Source organism: Amblyomma mixtum, chromosome 3 (genome assembly GCF_055824585.1).
Source record: "Amblyomma mixtum isolate Tamu chromosome 3, ASM5582458v1, whole genome shotgun sequence".
In the NCBI taxonomy this organism is placed as follows: domain Eukaryota; kingdom Metazoa; phylum Arthropoda; class Arachnida; order Ixodida; family Ixodidae; genus Amblyomma; species Amblyomma mixtum.
Window position 1 is genome coordinate 67,784,660 of NC_143014.1, and position 19,605 is coordinate 67,804,264.

General features: G+C 46.5%; 1 protein-coding gene across 2 annotated transcripts in view; it reads left to right on the forward strand.

Annotated features, from left to right (window-relative positions):
* The window catches only part of LOC149350506 (homeobox protein MSX-2-like), a 65,644-nt gene extending 57,721 nt beyond the window's left edge, over nucleotides 1-7,923 (forward strand). The window contains exons 3-4 of one of the 2 annotated variants that reach the window (XM_089576891.1): nucleotides 4,355-4,629; nucleotides 7,831-7,923. In XM_089576891.1, coding sequence (XP_089433017.1) covers nucleotides 4,355-4,629; nucleotides 7,831-7,834 — 279 coding nt within the window. In that variant the 3' untranslated portion in view covers nucleotides 7,835-7,923. Of the gene's footprint in view, nucleotides 1-4,354; nucleotides 4,634-7,830 lie in introns of those variants that run through there. The other variant, XM_089576892.1, reaches the window with a different exon arrangement.
* Nucleotides 7,924-19,605: the final 11,682 nt, after the last annotated feature.

The following is a 19,605-nucleotide window of genomic DNA, read 5'->3' on the forward strand; positions in this document are numbered from 1 at the left end:
CGAGCGGAAGTGATACCTTAAGCAAATTCCAGAAAATGTCACTCTGCCGGAACTCTTCTGCAGAGAGTTGTGCAGGCTGGGTGTTGAGAAATGTTGCGTTCACACTGATTAGCACTAATCGATTACTCAAGACGGCTTCATTTATTAGTTGATTTTGAGATCTCTATGCTGGTCGTACGCAACGATAGTACTGACGGTAGGAACAGTTTCAGCAGAGGCATTTATTGATGTCATCTAATGTTCAGCTTGTTTGTTATAGTTTTTTTATGTTTGAAACAAGGTAGTTAATCGTGATGACAGAAAAAATGGGCAGCAGAGACGAAGATGTTAGTGCTACTTGCTTGCGCAACATGCTTTTATTAGAACACGTCCGATATGAGGGGGCGTCTTCGTCAAATAAAAATGTGCACTTATGCAAGTGCGATGGTATGGACTGTCAGAAGGAAATCTCTCGGTGTTACTCGGTGTTTCGCAGAGGCTCCATCTCTACGGCACTGAGGAATATAGACAATAAATGCGGGACATGCAGCGTCAAAAACTGATATTGAATGAGAACCTAAAGATACACTAAGTACAAATAGAAGCTGCCATGTATCGAAAGGGCAGCACGTTCTAATTACAAAGAGACCAGGGTTGCCAGGTCCTAAATTTTGAAAGGAGCCACAAAAAGAAGAAAAGTAGCCAAAAAAGTAGCCAACTAGCTGCCGAAGTGTCAAAATTAGCCAAAAATAGCGCCAAAGTTGCATAAAAGCGTCACCAGAAGCATAAAGGGCGTAAGAAATATATAATTCTGGTAGGACGCAGGGCAATCGTGAATGCGAATAACTTTGAAGTACAAAAGCATTGTAAATCAAATGAAAGGAAATACATGAACACCATGGGACAGAAGCACGGAAACGCGCGAGGAATTTCTGAAGGGAAAGAGTGTGGGAAAAGTAATCAGAAATGTTTTTCTTCTTTTCAGAGGAGAAATAATTGGTGTTCCTAAGCCACAGCCATGGCAATTTTAATTCCCAAATACATGTGTGTGTATATATATGGCATGCCTGGCATTGATTTTTGCATGAAATTTCTTCACTGCTCCTTAAACAAGGGTTTGATTTTGATGTCCCTATTTCTTTTTTCCGTTTCTCTCTTGTGATCTTTTTTCAGCTTTATATTGCAAAAACAGACTGATCGCCACATGCAGTTCATATGTTCTAAAGACATAAAAAGCATAGCCTTGGTCAAATTTTTTCAAGTCACATGGCTTCCTTTTCAGCCGTATACTGAGGAACTCATGGCTCTCCGGATATCGCTGGACGATACAAAGAGTCTTCGTCATCGCGTTTCAAAGCCCTTTGCTCTTCCCCGTTCCCCAGTAATCGGCTAAAAGGAAACAGTATTTGCCCTGAAAAATTTTAACCAAGACTGTAATTCCCAGCATCATCCAATTGGATGTCGGGCTAGCATGTGTGGCCGATCAATACGCTTTGAACCAGTATCCAACTGAGGAAACAAGGTATATCAGCTAAGTAGCAATTCACATCCTTATTTAGCTGAAGCGCATTGAGTGAATGGTGATAGGACATTTCTTCTTGCTGGTTCTAAGGAAACCTACATAACAGCATTGCATAGCGGAGGCGGAATCTCGCCTGGGAGAACACAGGAGCGAGAAGTATTTTAAGTCTGGGACATAATTACAGGCAAAATTTCAACAAAAAGACTGGCACCGCAGAATAATGGTGTTCACGTATGGCATTCTGACAAGCAAAGATGCATGGACCATTGGCAGAAAAAGAGGTCCATTACAGTCCTAACTTCGATTTCAAAAGTAGCCAAAAAGTAGCCAAGTTCAAATTTTTGTCGCCAAGCGGTCCTAAAAGTAGCCAATTTGGCGCAAAGTAGCCAAACCTGGCAACCCTGAAAGAGACCACTCTCACCGAAAATGGTGCTTTTATAACCTAGAAAAAATCAAGAAACGAAGTACAGGTGTCGCCATCACCGGCAGATTTTGCAAGTAAAAACGCGGATCTCAGAGGCTACGCTACACCACCATTCACTTCAAACGGTTACGATTCATCCTTTTCGGTAAGAACGCCCTGTAAATCGATTGGCGGGAAGATTTAGATCCAAATTACTCGACAATAAATGCGTCTTTTGCTGCCAGACAAACGTCAACATAGCCTGGAAAAGAAACAGCAGCAATTTTTACTGAAAGCAATGACTGTACGTAGTTGTCCTCAGTGTTCCTTTAAGCAGGAAATGTAAGGCGGTTTCTATACAAGGGCGTCCGCAGAATTTTTTGCAGGGGGGGGCCCCGTTGGTGCCCCGGGGGGGGGGGGGGGGGGGGGGTATGTTCGTAGCAGGAAGGCGCTATTTGCGGAGTAAATTTATTTATTTATATATAAATAAAAATTAAACAAAATGCACACATGAAAGAAAAATTACAAACAGCAAATTAAAGCCCGGCTAGGAGAGGTACATTGGAGTTTATCAACGAAGAAACAACTAAAATTAATAAAAATGCAAAAAGATGCTATATCACTTCGTGGAGAAGAGTGCTCAGTCTTGCTGCATACGGGTTCTCGACTCACCCGGATTGATGACCAGCACACAGCACAATATGTTCACAAACACGCAACTACAGTCACTCAGTCAGTCTTCCTTGAACAGCAACTGTAGGCGCCTCGGATTTTTCTGGGCGAATTGCGTAATTACACGTGTGATAAATTCACTTCTGTGCTTCATTACACGCTCTCGGTGCACACTCATCATACACATTGATTGGAAAAACTGTTGAACGCGTACGTTGAAAACAAAAGATGACTATATATACAACGAAAACTTATTTACAAGATAAATGCACGCTCGCAGCTTCATACACCTCGCTCCATCTTGCTTGCGCATCCGCACAGTCGAGCAACCGCACGCACACTGCTCTCCGCTCGTCGTTTTCTCGTCCGCTGTCTTGGTTGTTCTCAGCTTCGCTGACAACCGGCCACTAAAAACACCCAAGCACAAACACAGAGGCGCGCACACGTGCAAGGGCTTACTTGCCGCAGTATCCCCGAATGCGCACTTTGGGGGTGAAAGGAACGCCGCGCAACTTACGAGGGGAAGGGACACTCGCCACTCCAGTCGGAAAATTTGTTTTTGTGTTTTTATGGGGTTCAGAGCCCCAAAACGACTCAGGCTATGAGGGATGGAGTAGTACAGAGTTCCGGGTAATGTCGACCACCTGGGTCTCTTTACCATGCACTGACACGCACAGTACATGGGCGCTGTTGTGATTTGAGGCCCAGCCAGAGGTGACAGGCGAGCCAGGCAGGCGCCATCGGGCTGCGTTAACCAAAGGCGCTGGTTTTCGCAGAAGACGCAAAGAACGCTGGTGTGGGGGCGCCTCGGGAGACTGCGTCGCCGTGAACAAAAGCAGCTAATCCCCTTTGCCGGAGATTCTGAAAGCGGCGCTTCTACCGAACTGCGCTACCCGTGGATCGGAGGAGACAGCGAGCGGCGGCGGCGCCAACTCATCGCCCGCTTGCCCCTGAGCAGCCCGACAAAGCGGGGGTGGACACGGCTGATTTTACCTTCCCTCCTTAAGAATTCATCGGTGACCGGCGTAACGATAGGCGAAAACAAGATGCCCCGTGCACTGTCTGCCTCCGTGTCGCTATCTCTCTAGAGATCAAAGAAACAGACACCCATCTCAAGGCGGCTCGAATCACATGCTCGCCGGTGCCGCTGTATGTCTGGAACAGGTCGCCCTTCAGTAGAGCTAACGATGGCGTGGTTTGAAAACGGCGGAACGACGCACGCCCGGACGCGGCATTTCGCAGATGTGACCATGCGGGGCTGCTTTTACCCTTTTGACTGAGCGCACCGCCGCCCCTGGCGTGCGGCCATCACTCACGGTTCGAGTGAGTGATTTTCCAGGGGGGTGCAGCCGCCCCCCCTTGCCCCCCCCTCCGGACGCCCATGTTTCTATATATTCGGGGAACTCTTTTAAGTCTGCGGTAAAGCTACGCCCCACATCCATGGCCGCCAGACAGTGTTCTTCCGTGACAAAGACGTAGTCCGTTAATCAAGGTTTTCTTTGCGACCAAGCAAAAAACTAATTACAAGACAATTGTAAGCAAAAAATTTTGACGCCTCCGACTTGTTCAGCTGAGTGCAACATTAAAATGCTGATTAAGTTTACTGGTCTGGTTGGTTGGCCATGTAATACAGCACAACACACTGCAGGCCATGTGCTGCTGCTACCAACTGGTGCATTTTTTTTACTAGTTTGATCTATTCTATAGTAAACAAAGCTGCTGCCTCACATTATGTTCCCTCCTTCCGACGCTGATATTTGGAAGTCTCTGCTGCGCAGGTGAAGATTTGGTTCCAGAACCGGCGCGCCAAGGAGAAGCGACTCAAGGAAGCCGAGCTGGAGAAGTTGCGCATGGCCATGCGGCCGCTGCTACCGGGCGCCTTCGGTCTGGGCCTGGCCGCGGGTCCATTCGGCGGATCGGCCGGTGCCTCGGGCGCTGTGCCCGGCGGCTACATGCACCCTCCGCGCCTCGTGCAGGCCTCGCCGCCCGCGCATCACCCACCTTTCGGCGGCGCCGAGGCCGTGTCGGCCTTGCCGCAACAGAGGCCTGCCTTGTGAGTACATCAGCTGGTCGCGCCTGGTCGTGCCTTTTGTGTGGTGACGCCTTCTGCCGGTCTCCGTGACGGTGGCAAAGAGGGACCCACCGGTTCTGTTCAGTATATATATATATATATATATATATATATATATATATATATATATATATATATATATATATATATATATATATATATATTAAGCGAACCGGCGACAGCCTCCCTTGCGAGTAGCACTTTGGGAAACGGCTTTCTTCAAAATGGAACGAATTAGGTGAAAGATATTCGGAACTAGAAGCCAGTTTATCAACCCTGCAGCAGCTGAACGAGCTGATATAAGTAGCACAACTTATGACGATATGAGGTTGCACATTGTTTTTCCCGTATCACATGATAGCGGTGCATGCTAATCGAACCATGACGACGAGTGATTTAGACTCGAGGTTTTCTGTATAAAACAGAGTCCACGATGAACTATAGCCTAGCAAGGCTGAATAAATGATTCCTCACTCCTAAAACGAAAATTTGGGGCAGAAAACGGTTTGCACATGTTTTGAGAGGCTTCCTGACGTGGAGAAGGCATGGACAAGACAGCGCAAATGGTTCGTGTGAGGCACGGTCGCTCGGAACCGCGTTTACAGAATAGTACTATACATGTGTAGTAAGCTTATGAAATGTATAAACCAAGTGCGTGTTTTTTCAGTGGTAGTCATCCCAGTGTTAGCCGGGACTCGGTAAAGTGTAGTGGGGCTCAACTCTAGAACGAAGCCTCAGATGCCCCTGAAATGAGGCGATAAAATCAATGGTACCTACTTATTTTCGTGACGCCGCGTTCAACGGACCTCCACTTGTCAGAACAGCTAACGGGTGCACGCTAGTTGGCCAAGGCGATTGACCGCGGCGTTATGAGACCAGCAACAGAACGTCGATGGCGTTGTTACAGGGCCTCCGTTAAGGCGCACCTGCCGCTTCATTCTTCAGTTGTAACCCACTGTATTCATATTTTCAGTCCTTGGAGTCAACTCTGCATTTGTGGCCATCATTTGACCCTTCATTTATGATTTATTACAGAGCTAAGGCAAAAACAGACTGCTTTAGGTGTGATGTGCTCGATACTAGGGAACCTGCATCTAACTATACGTTTACAGGCACCGTTAATAACGTCGTCAGGCCAGTAAGCGCTCAAAAACAAATCACTGGGGCGTGATAGGGCTACAATGTTGGCAAGCGTGTGCTTTAGAAGCCTGTGTACGTGCTCGTCTAGCCAGCGAGCACGTTTAACGCGTTCACGGTTCTATAACGGGCCTCTCTCAATAATAAAACCGCATCAGGAGGTGAATGCCATCCAACACAACAGGATGTCATCAGAACTTCGTAAAACCCGAGTTTAATGCCTCAGAGCTTGTGCTGTCAAGCACGTTGGTAATGGATTCAGCATGTGCAACAATTCTCGGGAGCTCCAAACGCCCTTCTTGCAATTTCTCGCAAAGCATCTTCTCTTATGGCAGTGGCGCTGTTGAACACGAGTAGAATTTTCGGGCTTAGCAGCAGCCTAATTCTTAAGCTGGGAGGCACGTGAAATGCTCTTCACCTCGATGAATCGGTATTTAAGCACTTGTCAAACCTTTACGGACCAGTGAATTCCTTCCATATGGTGGGCAGAAAAAGCAGAGACTTCTGCGCTAATTCGTAAATTCCTGATTGAAAATAAAGCACAAGCGTTTTTTTTTTGTAATTCAAGCACAGATTTAGTCAGATGCTCCCACTCGGCGGCGCCAAATCACGGCAGGTGTTCAGCCCTCCTGGGTACGTGACATTTTGAGCAATACAACAAAGGCATAATCTTTTTCTCACTACTTCTTTACTTCAAGAAAAAATAAATAAATAAAAAACTTCGTTGAAAGAGAGCAAAGGTTTTCATTCATTTTTTTTTCGAGGTGCAAAAGCCTCGAGCACTGTGGATATCTACGGATGAAGCGTAATTAGTTCACTATAACATAAAATTTTTAAAAATGAGTTTTGTGTCGGCATTCAGCTGTGTCTCAGCAGGACGCAACTCACCCACCAAAAGGTGAATCACGTGAAAGCCCGCAAGAGCCAATCGACTCAAGGGCACCCGTATGTGTGCATTGCTGCAGGTCATTTCAGAGCACTATGACGAGTAAATTCGTAAGGGAAGCAGCAACCCAAGTTAGCTAACAAGCTGTTTGAAGCGAATGCAACATTTAAATTTCTAATATAATTCTGAGCATACATTTTTGGGACAGAGTACCCTCGTTAAATTCCTACACATACATCCCTAGAGTAAGCTTGTGGTAACTACTCCAATTCCACTTGGCACCCGTATTCTTGGTAGGTGCTTGAATAACTATCCCTAGCATATAATGTATATAATTAGTTCGCCTGCAAAACGTTTTCACTGCGGACTTACGGTCATTATTTATTTATTTATTTAGGAATACTGCCGCCCTCAATTGCGCGCCTTTACAGGAGAGGAATTTTCAAAACATATAAAAAGATATTCAGGCACCGATAATAAAACATGGCAAAACATGGTGAAAGCATCAACACGAAGACTGCAACGACTAGCAAAAGCATAGGTGAAAGCAGTAATAGGGATACAAGAAATTCTTACTTCTCTCGTTTCCCATAATAATTAAAAAATAATTCAAACTGACATTTTCTGCTGCTACAGCACAATTTGAAGGCAGTGATAATTCCGCAGTTTCAAAAATTTTTTTCAAGCTTGCGGTGGTCACATGTTAGCCTTGCTAGCTTGATTACCAGGCTGTTTTTGTGTCTTCCTGAAGGAGTCAGAAGCAAACGCATTTAGGTACCAAGCGATATACTCCCTGTGTTCTATAGGGTGCACGCCGGATCATGCATTAATTTTTGGCCGTAAAATCAGTGCATGATGTTCCGAAGAAGAAAACAAAAAAAAAATCTATTTTCTTGCCGTAGCAAATGACTAAAGGACATACCGTGACCTCTTCGCCACTTACGCGCAGGTTTTCGCCAGATAGGCGGCGTAGTTAAAGTTACGAAGAGCTGCTTCAGTATAAGCATTTACGGCGATGGGTCGTAAACGTTTTTGATACAAATACGTCGCCGTCGCCGGACGTCGAACGATACAGCTGTGCTACGTCCATTATTTTTTTTCTGTTTTTTGACTCGCTCAACTAAAATGGATTTTTCTTCTTTTTATTTCCACCGTTTCAGATAGCGCCAGCACCGTGTAGGACTTGCACCCTGCCGGCCAGGGTGGCGGAGCCACAATTCTCGAAGAAGTCACCGGTCAAGCACGAAGACGGCTTTAGTTGTACATATGTAAAAACTAATTTTATCGTATTAGAATGTTCGACGAATAAAACTACTCAAGTTGCCCGGCTCGTTTTCACTGCAGGCCACGCTCGTTTCCCCTTTCGCTGCACATGTGCGCTGTCGGGGCCCGGGGCGCGTGCCTGGATGGGCGCGCCCGCTCGGCTGTGACAGGAGTGTGACGTGTATTAGCGACGGATGGAGAGGACAGAAAAGCATAAACGCCGCTACGCCGGATGCTTGAGCTCGTTTCGACAAATACACGTTGTCTTTGCGCTCAGTCGGGGCTAGGAGTAGAAAACGTGGCGGGTGTCTGCCCGAGCCGTTAGGTGGCCGGAAGACGGGATGAGGCCCCGGTGGAGGCCACACAGGACGGCTTGCCGCGTGTTACCGCGTTATTTGACGCTGCAGGGCTGGTTGTAAGTCTCTGACAGCACAATAAGCACCGATACGATGTCCTGCTTGCAGCTGTATAGGTTTCGCTTAGTACGGCCAGTAGAAGTTTGGTCTTCCTTACGAGCTCATCTATTTATGAATACCACTATACATCACAGGGAATTATAGCGTGTGAAGATGTATTAAGACTCACAGCGATCCACAGGAAAGGGTATTCCGCGCTTGAAGCACCCAAAAATATTATGACTTTGTCCATGAATACTGCCAAAAGAGACAGATATTAGTGTGGGCTTAAAAATAAATAAGAAAAAAGTGCCCTTCCCGCACCGTCTTTGCCAAAAGAGACAGATATTAGTGTGGGCTTAAAAAATAAATAAGAAAAAAGTGCCCTGCCCGCATGCCAAAAGAGACAGTGCGAATCAGCCGTATGTGTAATGTGGCATGCATGGAGCATTTTACAGGCCCTAACACTTCCTTATAAGTGCCCCAAGCAGACCGCAGCGCAACGCAAAAGAGGAAGGGACAAGAAATTCGGCTGTGGCTCAGTAGTGACATTACTTTGAGCATTGCTGTCCGCTGTGTTCCACAGAAGAGTGAATTCTTACCAGCTTTTGGGGAACCACATGTCCCATATTCTAACATGTTTTTGTCTTCTTCTGATTTCACATTTATTATATAGAGGCCATGATCGCAGCCTTCTCTTAATTGCAAAAATGGTCGTCCTTGGTGATTACTTCTTCCCAAATAGTAATAAGACTCCCGCAAACAAACGAACCCAGCGTGATGTGAACCAGGCGGCAAAGAAAAGAAGCAGTTTACGTTTCATCGTGCAGACACGCGTATGTCGGCGCCAAGCATATGCCTGGCATACAGCGCACAGAGTTTTAACCTGTGAATGACTTTCGTTTAGGCAGTGCCTCGGTATTCTGAGGAAACTTTGTGGCGGACAGTTGGTTAAAAATGGGCGCTGCGCTGCTGTTGCTGCTGCTATTGCCTCTCTCTCCCTCTCTAGGTCCATTTTTTGTTTGGCTTCTTTGACCATGGGTTTTTTTTTTTTCGGAAACGTGCACGCAACTGAGCAAATTACCTGTTCTCTGAATTCCATGAAGTACTTAAGTCGTCTCTTTCCCCATACCAAGCTGCATTGCGGGAAAAAGTTCTGCAAGGAGAGGTGGAGCTGAAATGTTGTTGACCAGGGGGGTCAAATGAATATTATAACAGAGTGAATTCTTTATTCTTCCGCCCAGTTTACTGAAATACACAGGCGAGCGTTTCAGCACACGTGTTCGCAAACCAGTAACATGAGTACTGCTCAGTCATAATGAAACCTTTCATATTGATGGAGATATTTTCCGTGCGAGAAGTTACATCGGCATTTTGGGTAAGTAACTTCTCGCACGGAAAATATCCCCATCAATATGCAAGGTTTCATTATGACTGGGCAGTTATTTACCCAAAATGCCGATATATATATATATATATATATATATATATATATATATATATATATATATATATATATATATATATATATATATATATATATATATATATATATATATATATATATAAAGAAAACTTCAAGCGCACAAATCGCTAACTGCTTCTCGGCAGAGCCCTCATGTTCGCCGCAGCACAGTTGGAAAGGCGGTGAAGTATAACTTTGAGGTGCCTTTTTGCATGCGACGCGTGTGTGTAGCGTCAGAAATTTCTATGTGCGCGCCTAACACGTTTCGAACACTTAGATCTCGATCGAGCGATAGACACCGCCGCCATATTTCAGTCATCCTGCTGTGCAGGAAAGCCAACATGACAGGGGCATGCTGCACGATAAAGGGGAACAAGTGGCAGCGTATTGACGAAGAGTGTCTCTACGAACCAGTAGTCCGAATAGATCACGAAGGGGCATTGCGGCAATGAAGCACTGGCCCCCATGGGCAGCAAAAAGTGAGCGAAGGAAAGAAAGAAAATGAAGATGGAAAAAAACAAAAAAAAGAAGAATAAACACTGACATGCACGGCGTTGACTGTAAACTAAAATAATTTGTTTCACATCACTGTACAAAACGTGTATAATTACACTGCTTTAAAACAGTCAAAAAATAGCACATTGCACGGAAATGTTTCCTTAAAGGGCTTAAGCGAGCAGTGAAATGGGGAACGACCTTCCAGAGCGATTTTTGAGCACAGAGAATTAAAAAAAAAAACTGAATAACCAGCGAGTTTGTTTTTCAGGTAAGTAACGACAAATAACATCTTAATCCATTAAGGGCGTATTAGAAACTATCTTTTAAACAGTGAAGTGAAATGTAAAACGAAAAGTAGCTTTAATTTGCTCGATAGGCAACCTTGGAGCACTGATTATAAATAAGCTTAAACTGGGAGTGAGACAAGGGACAGCGTAATACACCGTGTCTCAGCTGCGGACAAGATTCGGTCAGCCATATAGACGCGAGCGCGCCCCAGTTCAAAATAGGTGCGCCGAGCACGCTTTGCGAAAGCGGGTCATGAGGTCTTTCGTGAGGCGCAAGGATTGCTAGTTAGCAGCGGAGCAGCTATCAAAAGCAACAACAGCGCTAACAGAAGAGTCGACCATCCCGAGGATAAGTTGGCTGATTCCAAATGCTGGTAGTGAGGGGTGTATGCGCTTTACATCGGTTCTCGGGGCTCGTTTGCAGTTCTCAAAATTGTCGTTTTTTATAAAGAGAAATGTTTGCTCTCCACCACAGTACAGAGGACAAAACAAAAGAAAAAGCTAGGCTCCGCATTAGTAAAGCCGAAGTTGGAGTAAACGTAAACTCCGTGCAAAGCTTTAAGTGGCGAGGCCGAACGTATGGACGTGTGGCTTGCGAATGCAACATTGTCAATGCAGAGACTTTTTTTTTGTATGATTTATGCGAAACGTAGCATTTCGTTGGCGTTTATTGTTTCTTCTGTCTTTTCCTTTCCTGATGAAAAAGTGACGACTGGAATTCGACCACGTTGCCTTCATCCTGATATCTTGGCCGCATTCTTCACTACCGGGTGTTGCGGGTGAAGAAGGAAACATTGAATTGTTCACCTCGTCCAAGCAGAGCACGTAGGCTGCGAACCTAGACTTCACATTGGATTTATTGAAACAGAAGAACCGATGGAATTCTGCGAGTAGCGAATTCACATTAATACGCTGCAATAGACAGCCTCCGCTCCTACCCATCTTTTACGCGTGTGTCATTCTGTCAAAGACAAAGAAACGAAGGGCCATATCCCTTCTGCTCTAGACAGCAGCGTGCATAAAGCAGCGAACCGTTCCACCGGGGGAGACGTCATATGACGAAACTGGCCAGCTCGACATTACCCGATGTCAATTAACAGACGCTGCCGGCCACGATGTCCGCGTTGATCTCATTTAAGAGTTGCAAAAAGAAAAAAGAAAAATAAAAGGAAGAGGTCGCAAAGCACGGCGGGCAGTCCCTTCCCTCAGACGATAGTTCATGAATAGCGTGGACTGAGCGCCGAACACATGCTGCGCAAAGCGAGAGTTCATTGCAGGAAACGCGACGGCCTCTCTCTACCTCGTTCTTTTTTCTTTTTATTTCTCTTTCGCCGCTAAAAGTGCAGAGCCTGTTCAGCCCTGCAATAGCATGTTTCCAGCGCATGTGTCACACAGCCGCATGATAGGCACGCGGTTAAGCTGCGGCGCCGGAAAGAGGCGGCGCAGGAAGAAAAAAACGAACATATACGTGGGGCCGTCGAGCCATCATGGCGGTCTATCTGCCACGTGGAGTCTGCTGGCGCTTGGGGCGACGTCAGAGGAAGCCGAATAGGCGCGTTTCTATCCCATCTTTCGTCAAGTTGAATAAAGTGAGATTTGACATTTTTTTCTCCTTTAACGGAGGAAAAAATAAAGCGATGAAATGTCTTTGATGACACCTGTAGTCCAGATTGAATATCATACACTAGCACAGGCGAAAGGCATACATTCTTCCCTAGGTCGCCGTGGTGCACAGAGGAGGTTGGAGAGGGTCTTAATGGCGAACTCTTCTTAATTCATGCGTGCATGATGTCATGCAGTTTTTTTTTTGTATGATTTGCATGGTTAGTAAGTGGAGGAAAGCCCTGCCAGTAAAATACACGGACATAAGATGCCGAGAGTTCGTTATTTACTTTGCGACAAAGAGCTGTGCTTTTCCAGCCCCTTTTCTCAAAATTAAAATAGCTATCGGGAGTCGTAGCCACCTACGCTTTCTTTTTTTTCCGTTAATGCATCAAGAGAATGGGGGATCGAGTAATGGAGGTCGTACACCAGCGGACATGATCGTCTGAATAAGTTTTTTCCCTCTTATGTGAGCATTGCACTCATCTTAATGGTACAATCTCTGGTGCCAATGTCTGCTGAAATGTGAGACTTACAGCAGTCCTTTTGAAGGCCGTCAGTGAAAGCCTTCCTCTATTTATGTGGCGAGAACGAACTAGTGCTTCTTTTAGGGAGTGATTGTAATGTAATGACATTACTTTTTGAGAGCAGTAATTTGTAATGTAATTTAATTACTTTTGCGAGATTTCGAGGAAAGTAATTAGTAATGTAATTTAATTACTGTTCAAAGTAATTTTGCCATGAATGGCGCAAGGTAGATGTCAGAGCACCGAGCGCGTAATTTTATCATCCCTATTGCCATGTGGTACTTGTTATTTTTTCCATAGCGCAGGTATAAGCATTTTTTTCTGAGCGAGATTTTAAATAAAAAGGAATACTTTTTGCCTCGGAGAGCGGACCAACGAGCGCCGTTTAGGCGGGCTGCGACAAGGCCGCATACGTCATCAGTCGCCACGCGGCGGCGCATCGTGGTTTCGGCACCCGATGCCGGTGATGCAAGTGTTATGGCAGCTGCAGCAGGTGGCCCGATGCGGTCGCCGGTCTCTCGCCGTGTCCCTTTTGCGCGCCCTCCTCTCCATTTAATTCTCGCTTTCTGCTTTGCAGCCGCGTTTGCACACGGCCGTAACTGCACAGGTATATTTGGCCGAGGGAATCGGGAGGGGTCTCAGCATAGCAGCGCCTGCTAACGCGTTAAGGGTCTGGTGAGAGAGTACTACAAAAAAAAAATACAATAAAAAATAACGGGGAGCGGAAAGGGGGTTGGGAGGGCAAGGGTTCGAGGAGGAAGGATGGCGTTGCCATGGTGTTCCGTTTTCAGAGCTCAGGGGAACAGTGATTTAAGACACGAAAGCACACTTCCAAAAAAAAAAAAAGCTCAAAATTTTTACTGATTTCACTGCTTCATCCCCGCCACAAAGTGGTCCTGAATGAAACGTTGGAATGGCCTTAGCTTGTGTACAAGGTGCGGCAGCCTTCGTATCATTAGTCAGATATAACTTTTGAATATCTTCACAGCCATGATTTCCGTCAGTTACACTCGATTCTTAAGATAGCCGGAGTTCACGTTCCGATTACGCATCGAAAGCTCCCCCTTAAAAACGCCCCCCCCCCCCCCCCCCTTCCATCCTGCGTGAACCTCGCTTAAAAATAGCGCCAGCGCAACTCCTTCTGTTGCTCACGTGCCGATTCCCCTTTCCGGTTCTACGTGAAAATAGCTGCTTGCTAAGCTAGTCGTTTTGAAGCTGGCAAAAGTTCTTTCGCATGTCATTTTTGAACACGTCAGCTAACTCCTACCATTCACCATGAAGACCCCAGAGACTGACAGTACGTCACGAGGGGTTTATATACACTCAACTGAGACGCCCACATTAATTTCCCGCAATAAGTTCCAATTCCTGCCCTCGCAGCAACGCGTACGTTGCTAAAGCTCGTGAAGACAAAACTCCCCCACTATAGAGGCCATGCCGTAGTGCACAGTGTAAAGTTTCGTAATAGATGACTCCGCCATTTCTGAAAAATACCGTAATTAAGGGGTGGTTTTAACACAGAAGCTCGTCGTTGATGCGAATGTATCAAGTAAGGCGATATTGGCGAATGATTTCTTGCTTTCCAGAGCTGAGCTCTCGGCGTAAGACATGGTTGACATTTGTTTATCAGCTTTCGCGAAATGCAACGCCTCATCCTTACCTTTGTTCACTACAATATCAATAAACTGGCTAAAATGTCCGCGCAGTCACGCCGTGTAAACGTGAAGGGTGCGCATGGCGACGTAAACTTCATCCTGGATTCATCACAGGTATTTCACCTGGCATGTTGCGAACAGACGACATAAAGTCGCGACGCCTTCACTAGCTTTCTAGCAGCTCGGCCCCCTTTAAACAAGCAGACACATTTATTTCTCTCTCTCCTCAAAACGGTATAACGGTATATAATGTCGCAGAAAGGCTCTGCTTCTTAGGCCTACCGACGTGACCGCGCTTCTCACGTAGTGCATGAATGTTACGTACAGTTTTATATTATCCCTCCGGCAACTCCGCGGTGGCTCAGTGGCATGGGCGTCCGGAGGGAGGGGCAAGGGGGGGCGGCTGCACCACCCTGGAAAATCACTCACTCGAACCGTGAGTGATGTCCGCACGCCAGGGGCGGTGGTGCGCTCAGCCAAAAGGGTAAAAGCAGCCCCGCTTCCACGCTTTGGGTCACATCTGCGAAATGCCGCGTCCGGGCGGGCGTCGTTCCGCCGTTTTCAAACCACGCCATCGTTAGCTCTACTAAAAGGCGACCTGTTGCAGACATACAGCGGCACCGGCGAGCATGTGTTTGAGCCTTCTTACGATCGGTGTCTGTTTCTTTGATCTCTAGAGAGATAGCGGCACGGAGGCAGACAGTGCACAGAGCATCTTGTTTTCGCCTTCGTCGCTCGCTATAATCAGGATACGTTCGTACGCCGGCCACCGATGAATTCTTCAGGAGGGAAGGACAAATCAGCCGTATCCACCCCCGCTTTGTCGGGCTGCTCAGGGTCAAGCGGGCGGTGGGTTGGCGCCGCAGCCGCCGCTCGCTGTCTCCTCCGATCCACGGGAGAGCGCAGTTCGGTAGAAGCGCCGCTTTCAGAATCTTCGGCAAAGGGGATTAGCTGCTTTTGTTCACGGCGACGCAGTCTCCAGAGGCGCCCCCACACCAGCGTTTTTTGCGTCTTCTCCGAAAACCAGCGCGTTTGGTCAACGCAGACCGATGGCGCCTGCCTGGCTCGCCTGTAACCTCTGGCTGGGTCTCAAATCACAACAGCGCCCATGTACTGTACGTGTCAGTGCACGGTAAAGAGACCCAGACCCAGGTGGTCGACATTATCCGGAACTCTGTACTACTCCGTCCCTCATAGCCTGATGCTTTTTGGGGCTCTGAACCCCATAAAAACACAACAACAAATTTTCCGACCGGAGTGGCGAGTGTTCCTTCCCCTCGGAAGTCGCGCGGCGTTCCTTTCACCCCCCAAAGTGCGCATTCGGGGATATTGCGGCAAGTAAGCCCTTGCACGTGTGCGCGCCTCTGTGTTTGTGCTTCGGTGTTTTTAGTGGCCGGTTGTCAACGAAGGTCAGAACAACCAGGACAGCGGACGAGAAAACGACGAGCGGCGAGCAGTGTGTGTGCGGTTGCTCGACTGTGCGAATGCGCGAGCAAGATGGAGCGAGGTGTATGAAGCGGCGAGCGTGCATTTATCTTGTAAAGAAGTTTTTGTGGTATATATAGTTGTCTTTTGTTTTCAACGTACGCGTTCAACCGTTTTTCATTCAATGTGTATGATGAGTATGCACCGAGAGCGTGTAGTGAAGCACAGAAATGAATTTATCACCCGTGTAATTACACAATTCGCCCAGAAAAATCCGAGGCGCCTACAGTTGCTGTTCAAGGAAGACTGACTGAGTGACTGTAGTTGCGTGTTTGTGAACATATTGTGCTGTGTGCTGGTCATCAATCCGGGTGAGTCGAGAACCCGTATGCAGCAAGACAGCACTTCTCCACGAAGTGATAGTATCTTTTTGTATTTTTTATTAATTTTAATTGTTTTTTTCGTTGATAAACTTTAATGTATCTCTCCTAGCCGCGCTTTAATTTGCTGTTTGTAATTTTTCTTTCATGTGCGTATTTTACTTATTTTTTATTTATATATAAATAAATAAATTTACTCCGCAAATAGTGCCTTTTTGCTACGAATATACCCCCCCCCCCTCCGGCGCCAACAACCAATGGCCCCCCCCCCCCCCCCCCTGCAAAAAATTCTGCGGACGCCCTTGCTCAGTGGTTATGGTGCTCGGCTGCTGACCCGAAAGACGGGGGTTCGATCCCGGGCGCGGTGGTCGAATTACGATGGAGGCGAAATTTTAGAGGCCCGCGTATTGTGCGATGCCAGTGCACGTTAAAGAACCCCAGGCGGCCGAAATATCCGGAGCCCCTCACTACAGCGTCCCTCATAGCCTGAGTCGCTTTGGGACGTTAAACCCCCCTAAAACAAACCAAACCACTATCACTACCATCAGTATCCCTATCGCTTGTGTAGTTTTTCGTTCCACGATTAAAGCACGTCTGTTTTCTTCGAAAGCTCTAGAAACCCTCTCTCTGGCAGAACAATTAATAACCCAAAGATGCATCGGGCATTTCCGGTGCTGTTGGTGACAACGAATTGATTTCAATGACGGAAGGGCACCTCCGTTGAAGCGCACCACGATTAATCAGTTTCGGCCTACTCGAGACGAGGTCGAAGTCCATCTTAGCCAGCATTCTGCCCCGCAGAAGTTGAGCACCAGGCAAGAAGAAAGAATGTACAGTCGTGGACTGAAGAGTATAGACCACGCTTAGGCGGTCAAAGTTTTCTGACACATTACATAGCGGAAATTGATGGATGGCTGACGCATATGCAATTAACATTTACTTTTGCCCTAGCACAGCAAGACAAAAAAAAAAAACTTCTTTCAACGCGATAGCGTGAATGGTCCCGTGTCGAAGAAAAGCCAGAGTCGCCGTCGGCGTCCTTGGCCGCAAGCAAAACATCGCTATGGAAACAAATGAACAAAATTGACCTAAAAACAAAATTTGGTTAACGTGGGTTTGGGGGGAAATCTAAACTAGTGTAATGGGGCAACACAGTCGCAGTCAGTACGGACGGCCACAGTCCTTGTTCCAGCGGTGCTGCTGAGCAGGCCAGCGTTCGGAAGCGCAAAACCCGAACTTCGTCTGCGTCGGCTTCCTTCTTCCTCTTCTTCGTCGGCGCTAGCTGCTGGGGCATCAAACCCCAACTCTCTTACTTACACTAGGACCTTCGGATTGTGAAACGGGCATACTAGCCATAGGACACGAAGGTCCGTTGGTTCATGCTAATAAATGGGGACCTCGTGAATTCGTTGTGGTCTTTGACTTGGTGAAGTGTCCTAGAGACATGTGCTGATGCGTACATGAGTAATTATGAGTATGCGAATTAGGAATTAGTAATTGAGTAAGCGTTGCGAACCAGACCCAGTACCGCGAAGCGTGACCCATATTATTCTGTTCGCAACTGTACCTGTTGGAATACCGTTGGGTACCCGGCGGCACTGGGGATCGAAGTCCGGACCTCCTGCATGCGAGGTGTATTCTCGAACCGCTAGGCTACGGGTTTGCCGCAAAGGTTAAAAATGGACAGAATTTGAAAAAAAAAGGAAAGAAAGCTTTGATCAAGTGGCCGTATAGGTCGCAGAAAATACACACGCTCATCACCGCTCATCCTGTCCTTCTTCACCCTTCTTATCGCTTTTTTTTTTCACATTTCCCATTTTCTTCATTTCATATATAATCAACGGTTTTCAACATCCCCAGCTCGTGGTACCTTCGCACAGACTAATGTTTCTTTAAAGCGATTTCGCATATGAGCTGTCCTGAAACACAGGTCGACTAGGCCTCACTAGGTTTGCCGAAAAAAAAAAAAACTACTTTTAGATAAAGACCGTACTCATACCGGAGTTAATTACAACTTGCACATTTATCGAAGAGCCTAGCAAACAAACGGGTCACATTAATATAGTCAGTCTGCGACTGCAAATGAGATGAGATAAGACCGATGGCGGGCCTTCAGAAGGAGCACGGATATACTGCGCGGTCGACTTCAATTGTCACGAATGTAGGAGATTACGCTGACAGGCTTTTATGTGTCCTATTAATATATCATTCACTGCGACCCATTTGCCAAGAACTGCATCTCGTTGCACGTGGCATAATGTGAAAGTCTTCCGCATATCGTTTCCATTTTATGATAAAACAATATTCTCCTGGCAAGGCGTGCTTTGGCTGTCTTAGGTTCTTTGGCCGTCACGAACTGTCTGCTTTAGCAACACTACCAAACACTTCATATCGGAAGTGAAAAATGAAAATGATTGAACATGTATTTAATAATGAAAAATTATTCAAGAAAGGTTTCAACAACGAACTATTGAGGCAACAAAACACTAAAAATTATTCATTGTTGCATGAATTACGAGGGCGAGTCAAATGAAAGTGAGCCAATGCGTGCATGCGACAAACGGGGTGCTTTATTGAAAAGTAGTCCCCATGAGCATTTAGACATTTCTCCCACTGACTAACGAGTCGCGTGATTCCCGTCTCGTAAAATTGCTTAGATCGTAAACCTCATTGTGATACCGAATCAGGTGAGTCAAGGCAGAGCAGAATCTCTCCGCCCTCTGGCGGTCATTCCAAATCTTGGCCATACATTGTGCACACAAGAGCCGATAACCGAGACGGTCATGAGTTGAGGTGTGAACTGAACCGTCACTAATGTTAACACGTTCTCCCAGTTCCTCGATGCTTATCCTCTGTTCTTGTCTAATCAGCTCATCAACCTTTGAAATTGTTTTGGGACTGATTGAGCAGTGGCTTTGGCCCGGTCTTGGATCATCTTTGCAACTTTCACGTCCTTCTTTGAATTAACCGTTTGCTCCAACACTTCACAGAAGCCAATGAAATGCAATCCTACACAGTAGCCATACAGCGACTAATTTGTTGTTGGGGAAACACCTTCAGCTGTCGAAAACCTCACGACACCACACTGATCAACTTTTGCAGCGTCCATTACGTCGCGCGACCGTGTTCAACCCAGTGTATGAGAGCATTAAAGAACAATTATCCTCACACCTGTGTCACTTTCGCAAATTAGAGATGCCTGTGTTCTACGCGCATGCCTCGCAGATAATGGACCGAACGATTATTGCGCAGGGTGGGTTGGCTCACTTTCATTTGACTAGACCTCGTATTATGACAGCGAGACCAAACTTTAATACACCTGGGATTAATGTCTGGCAGTACTCATTACGATAGGTGAGACTCTCAGTAGTCACTGTAAAGTGTCACAGTAACAAGCATGACTTTAGATGTCTAACACTGACGTTCTTACATGAAGGT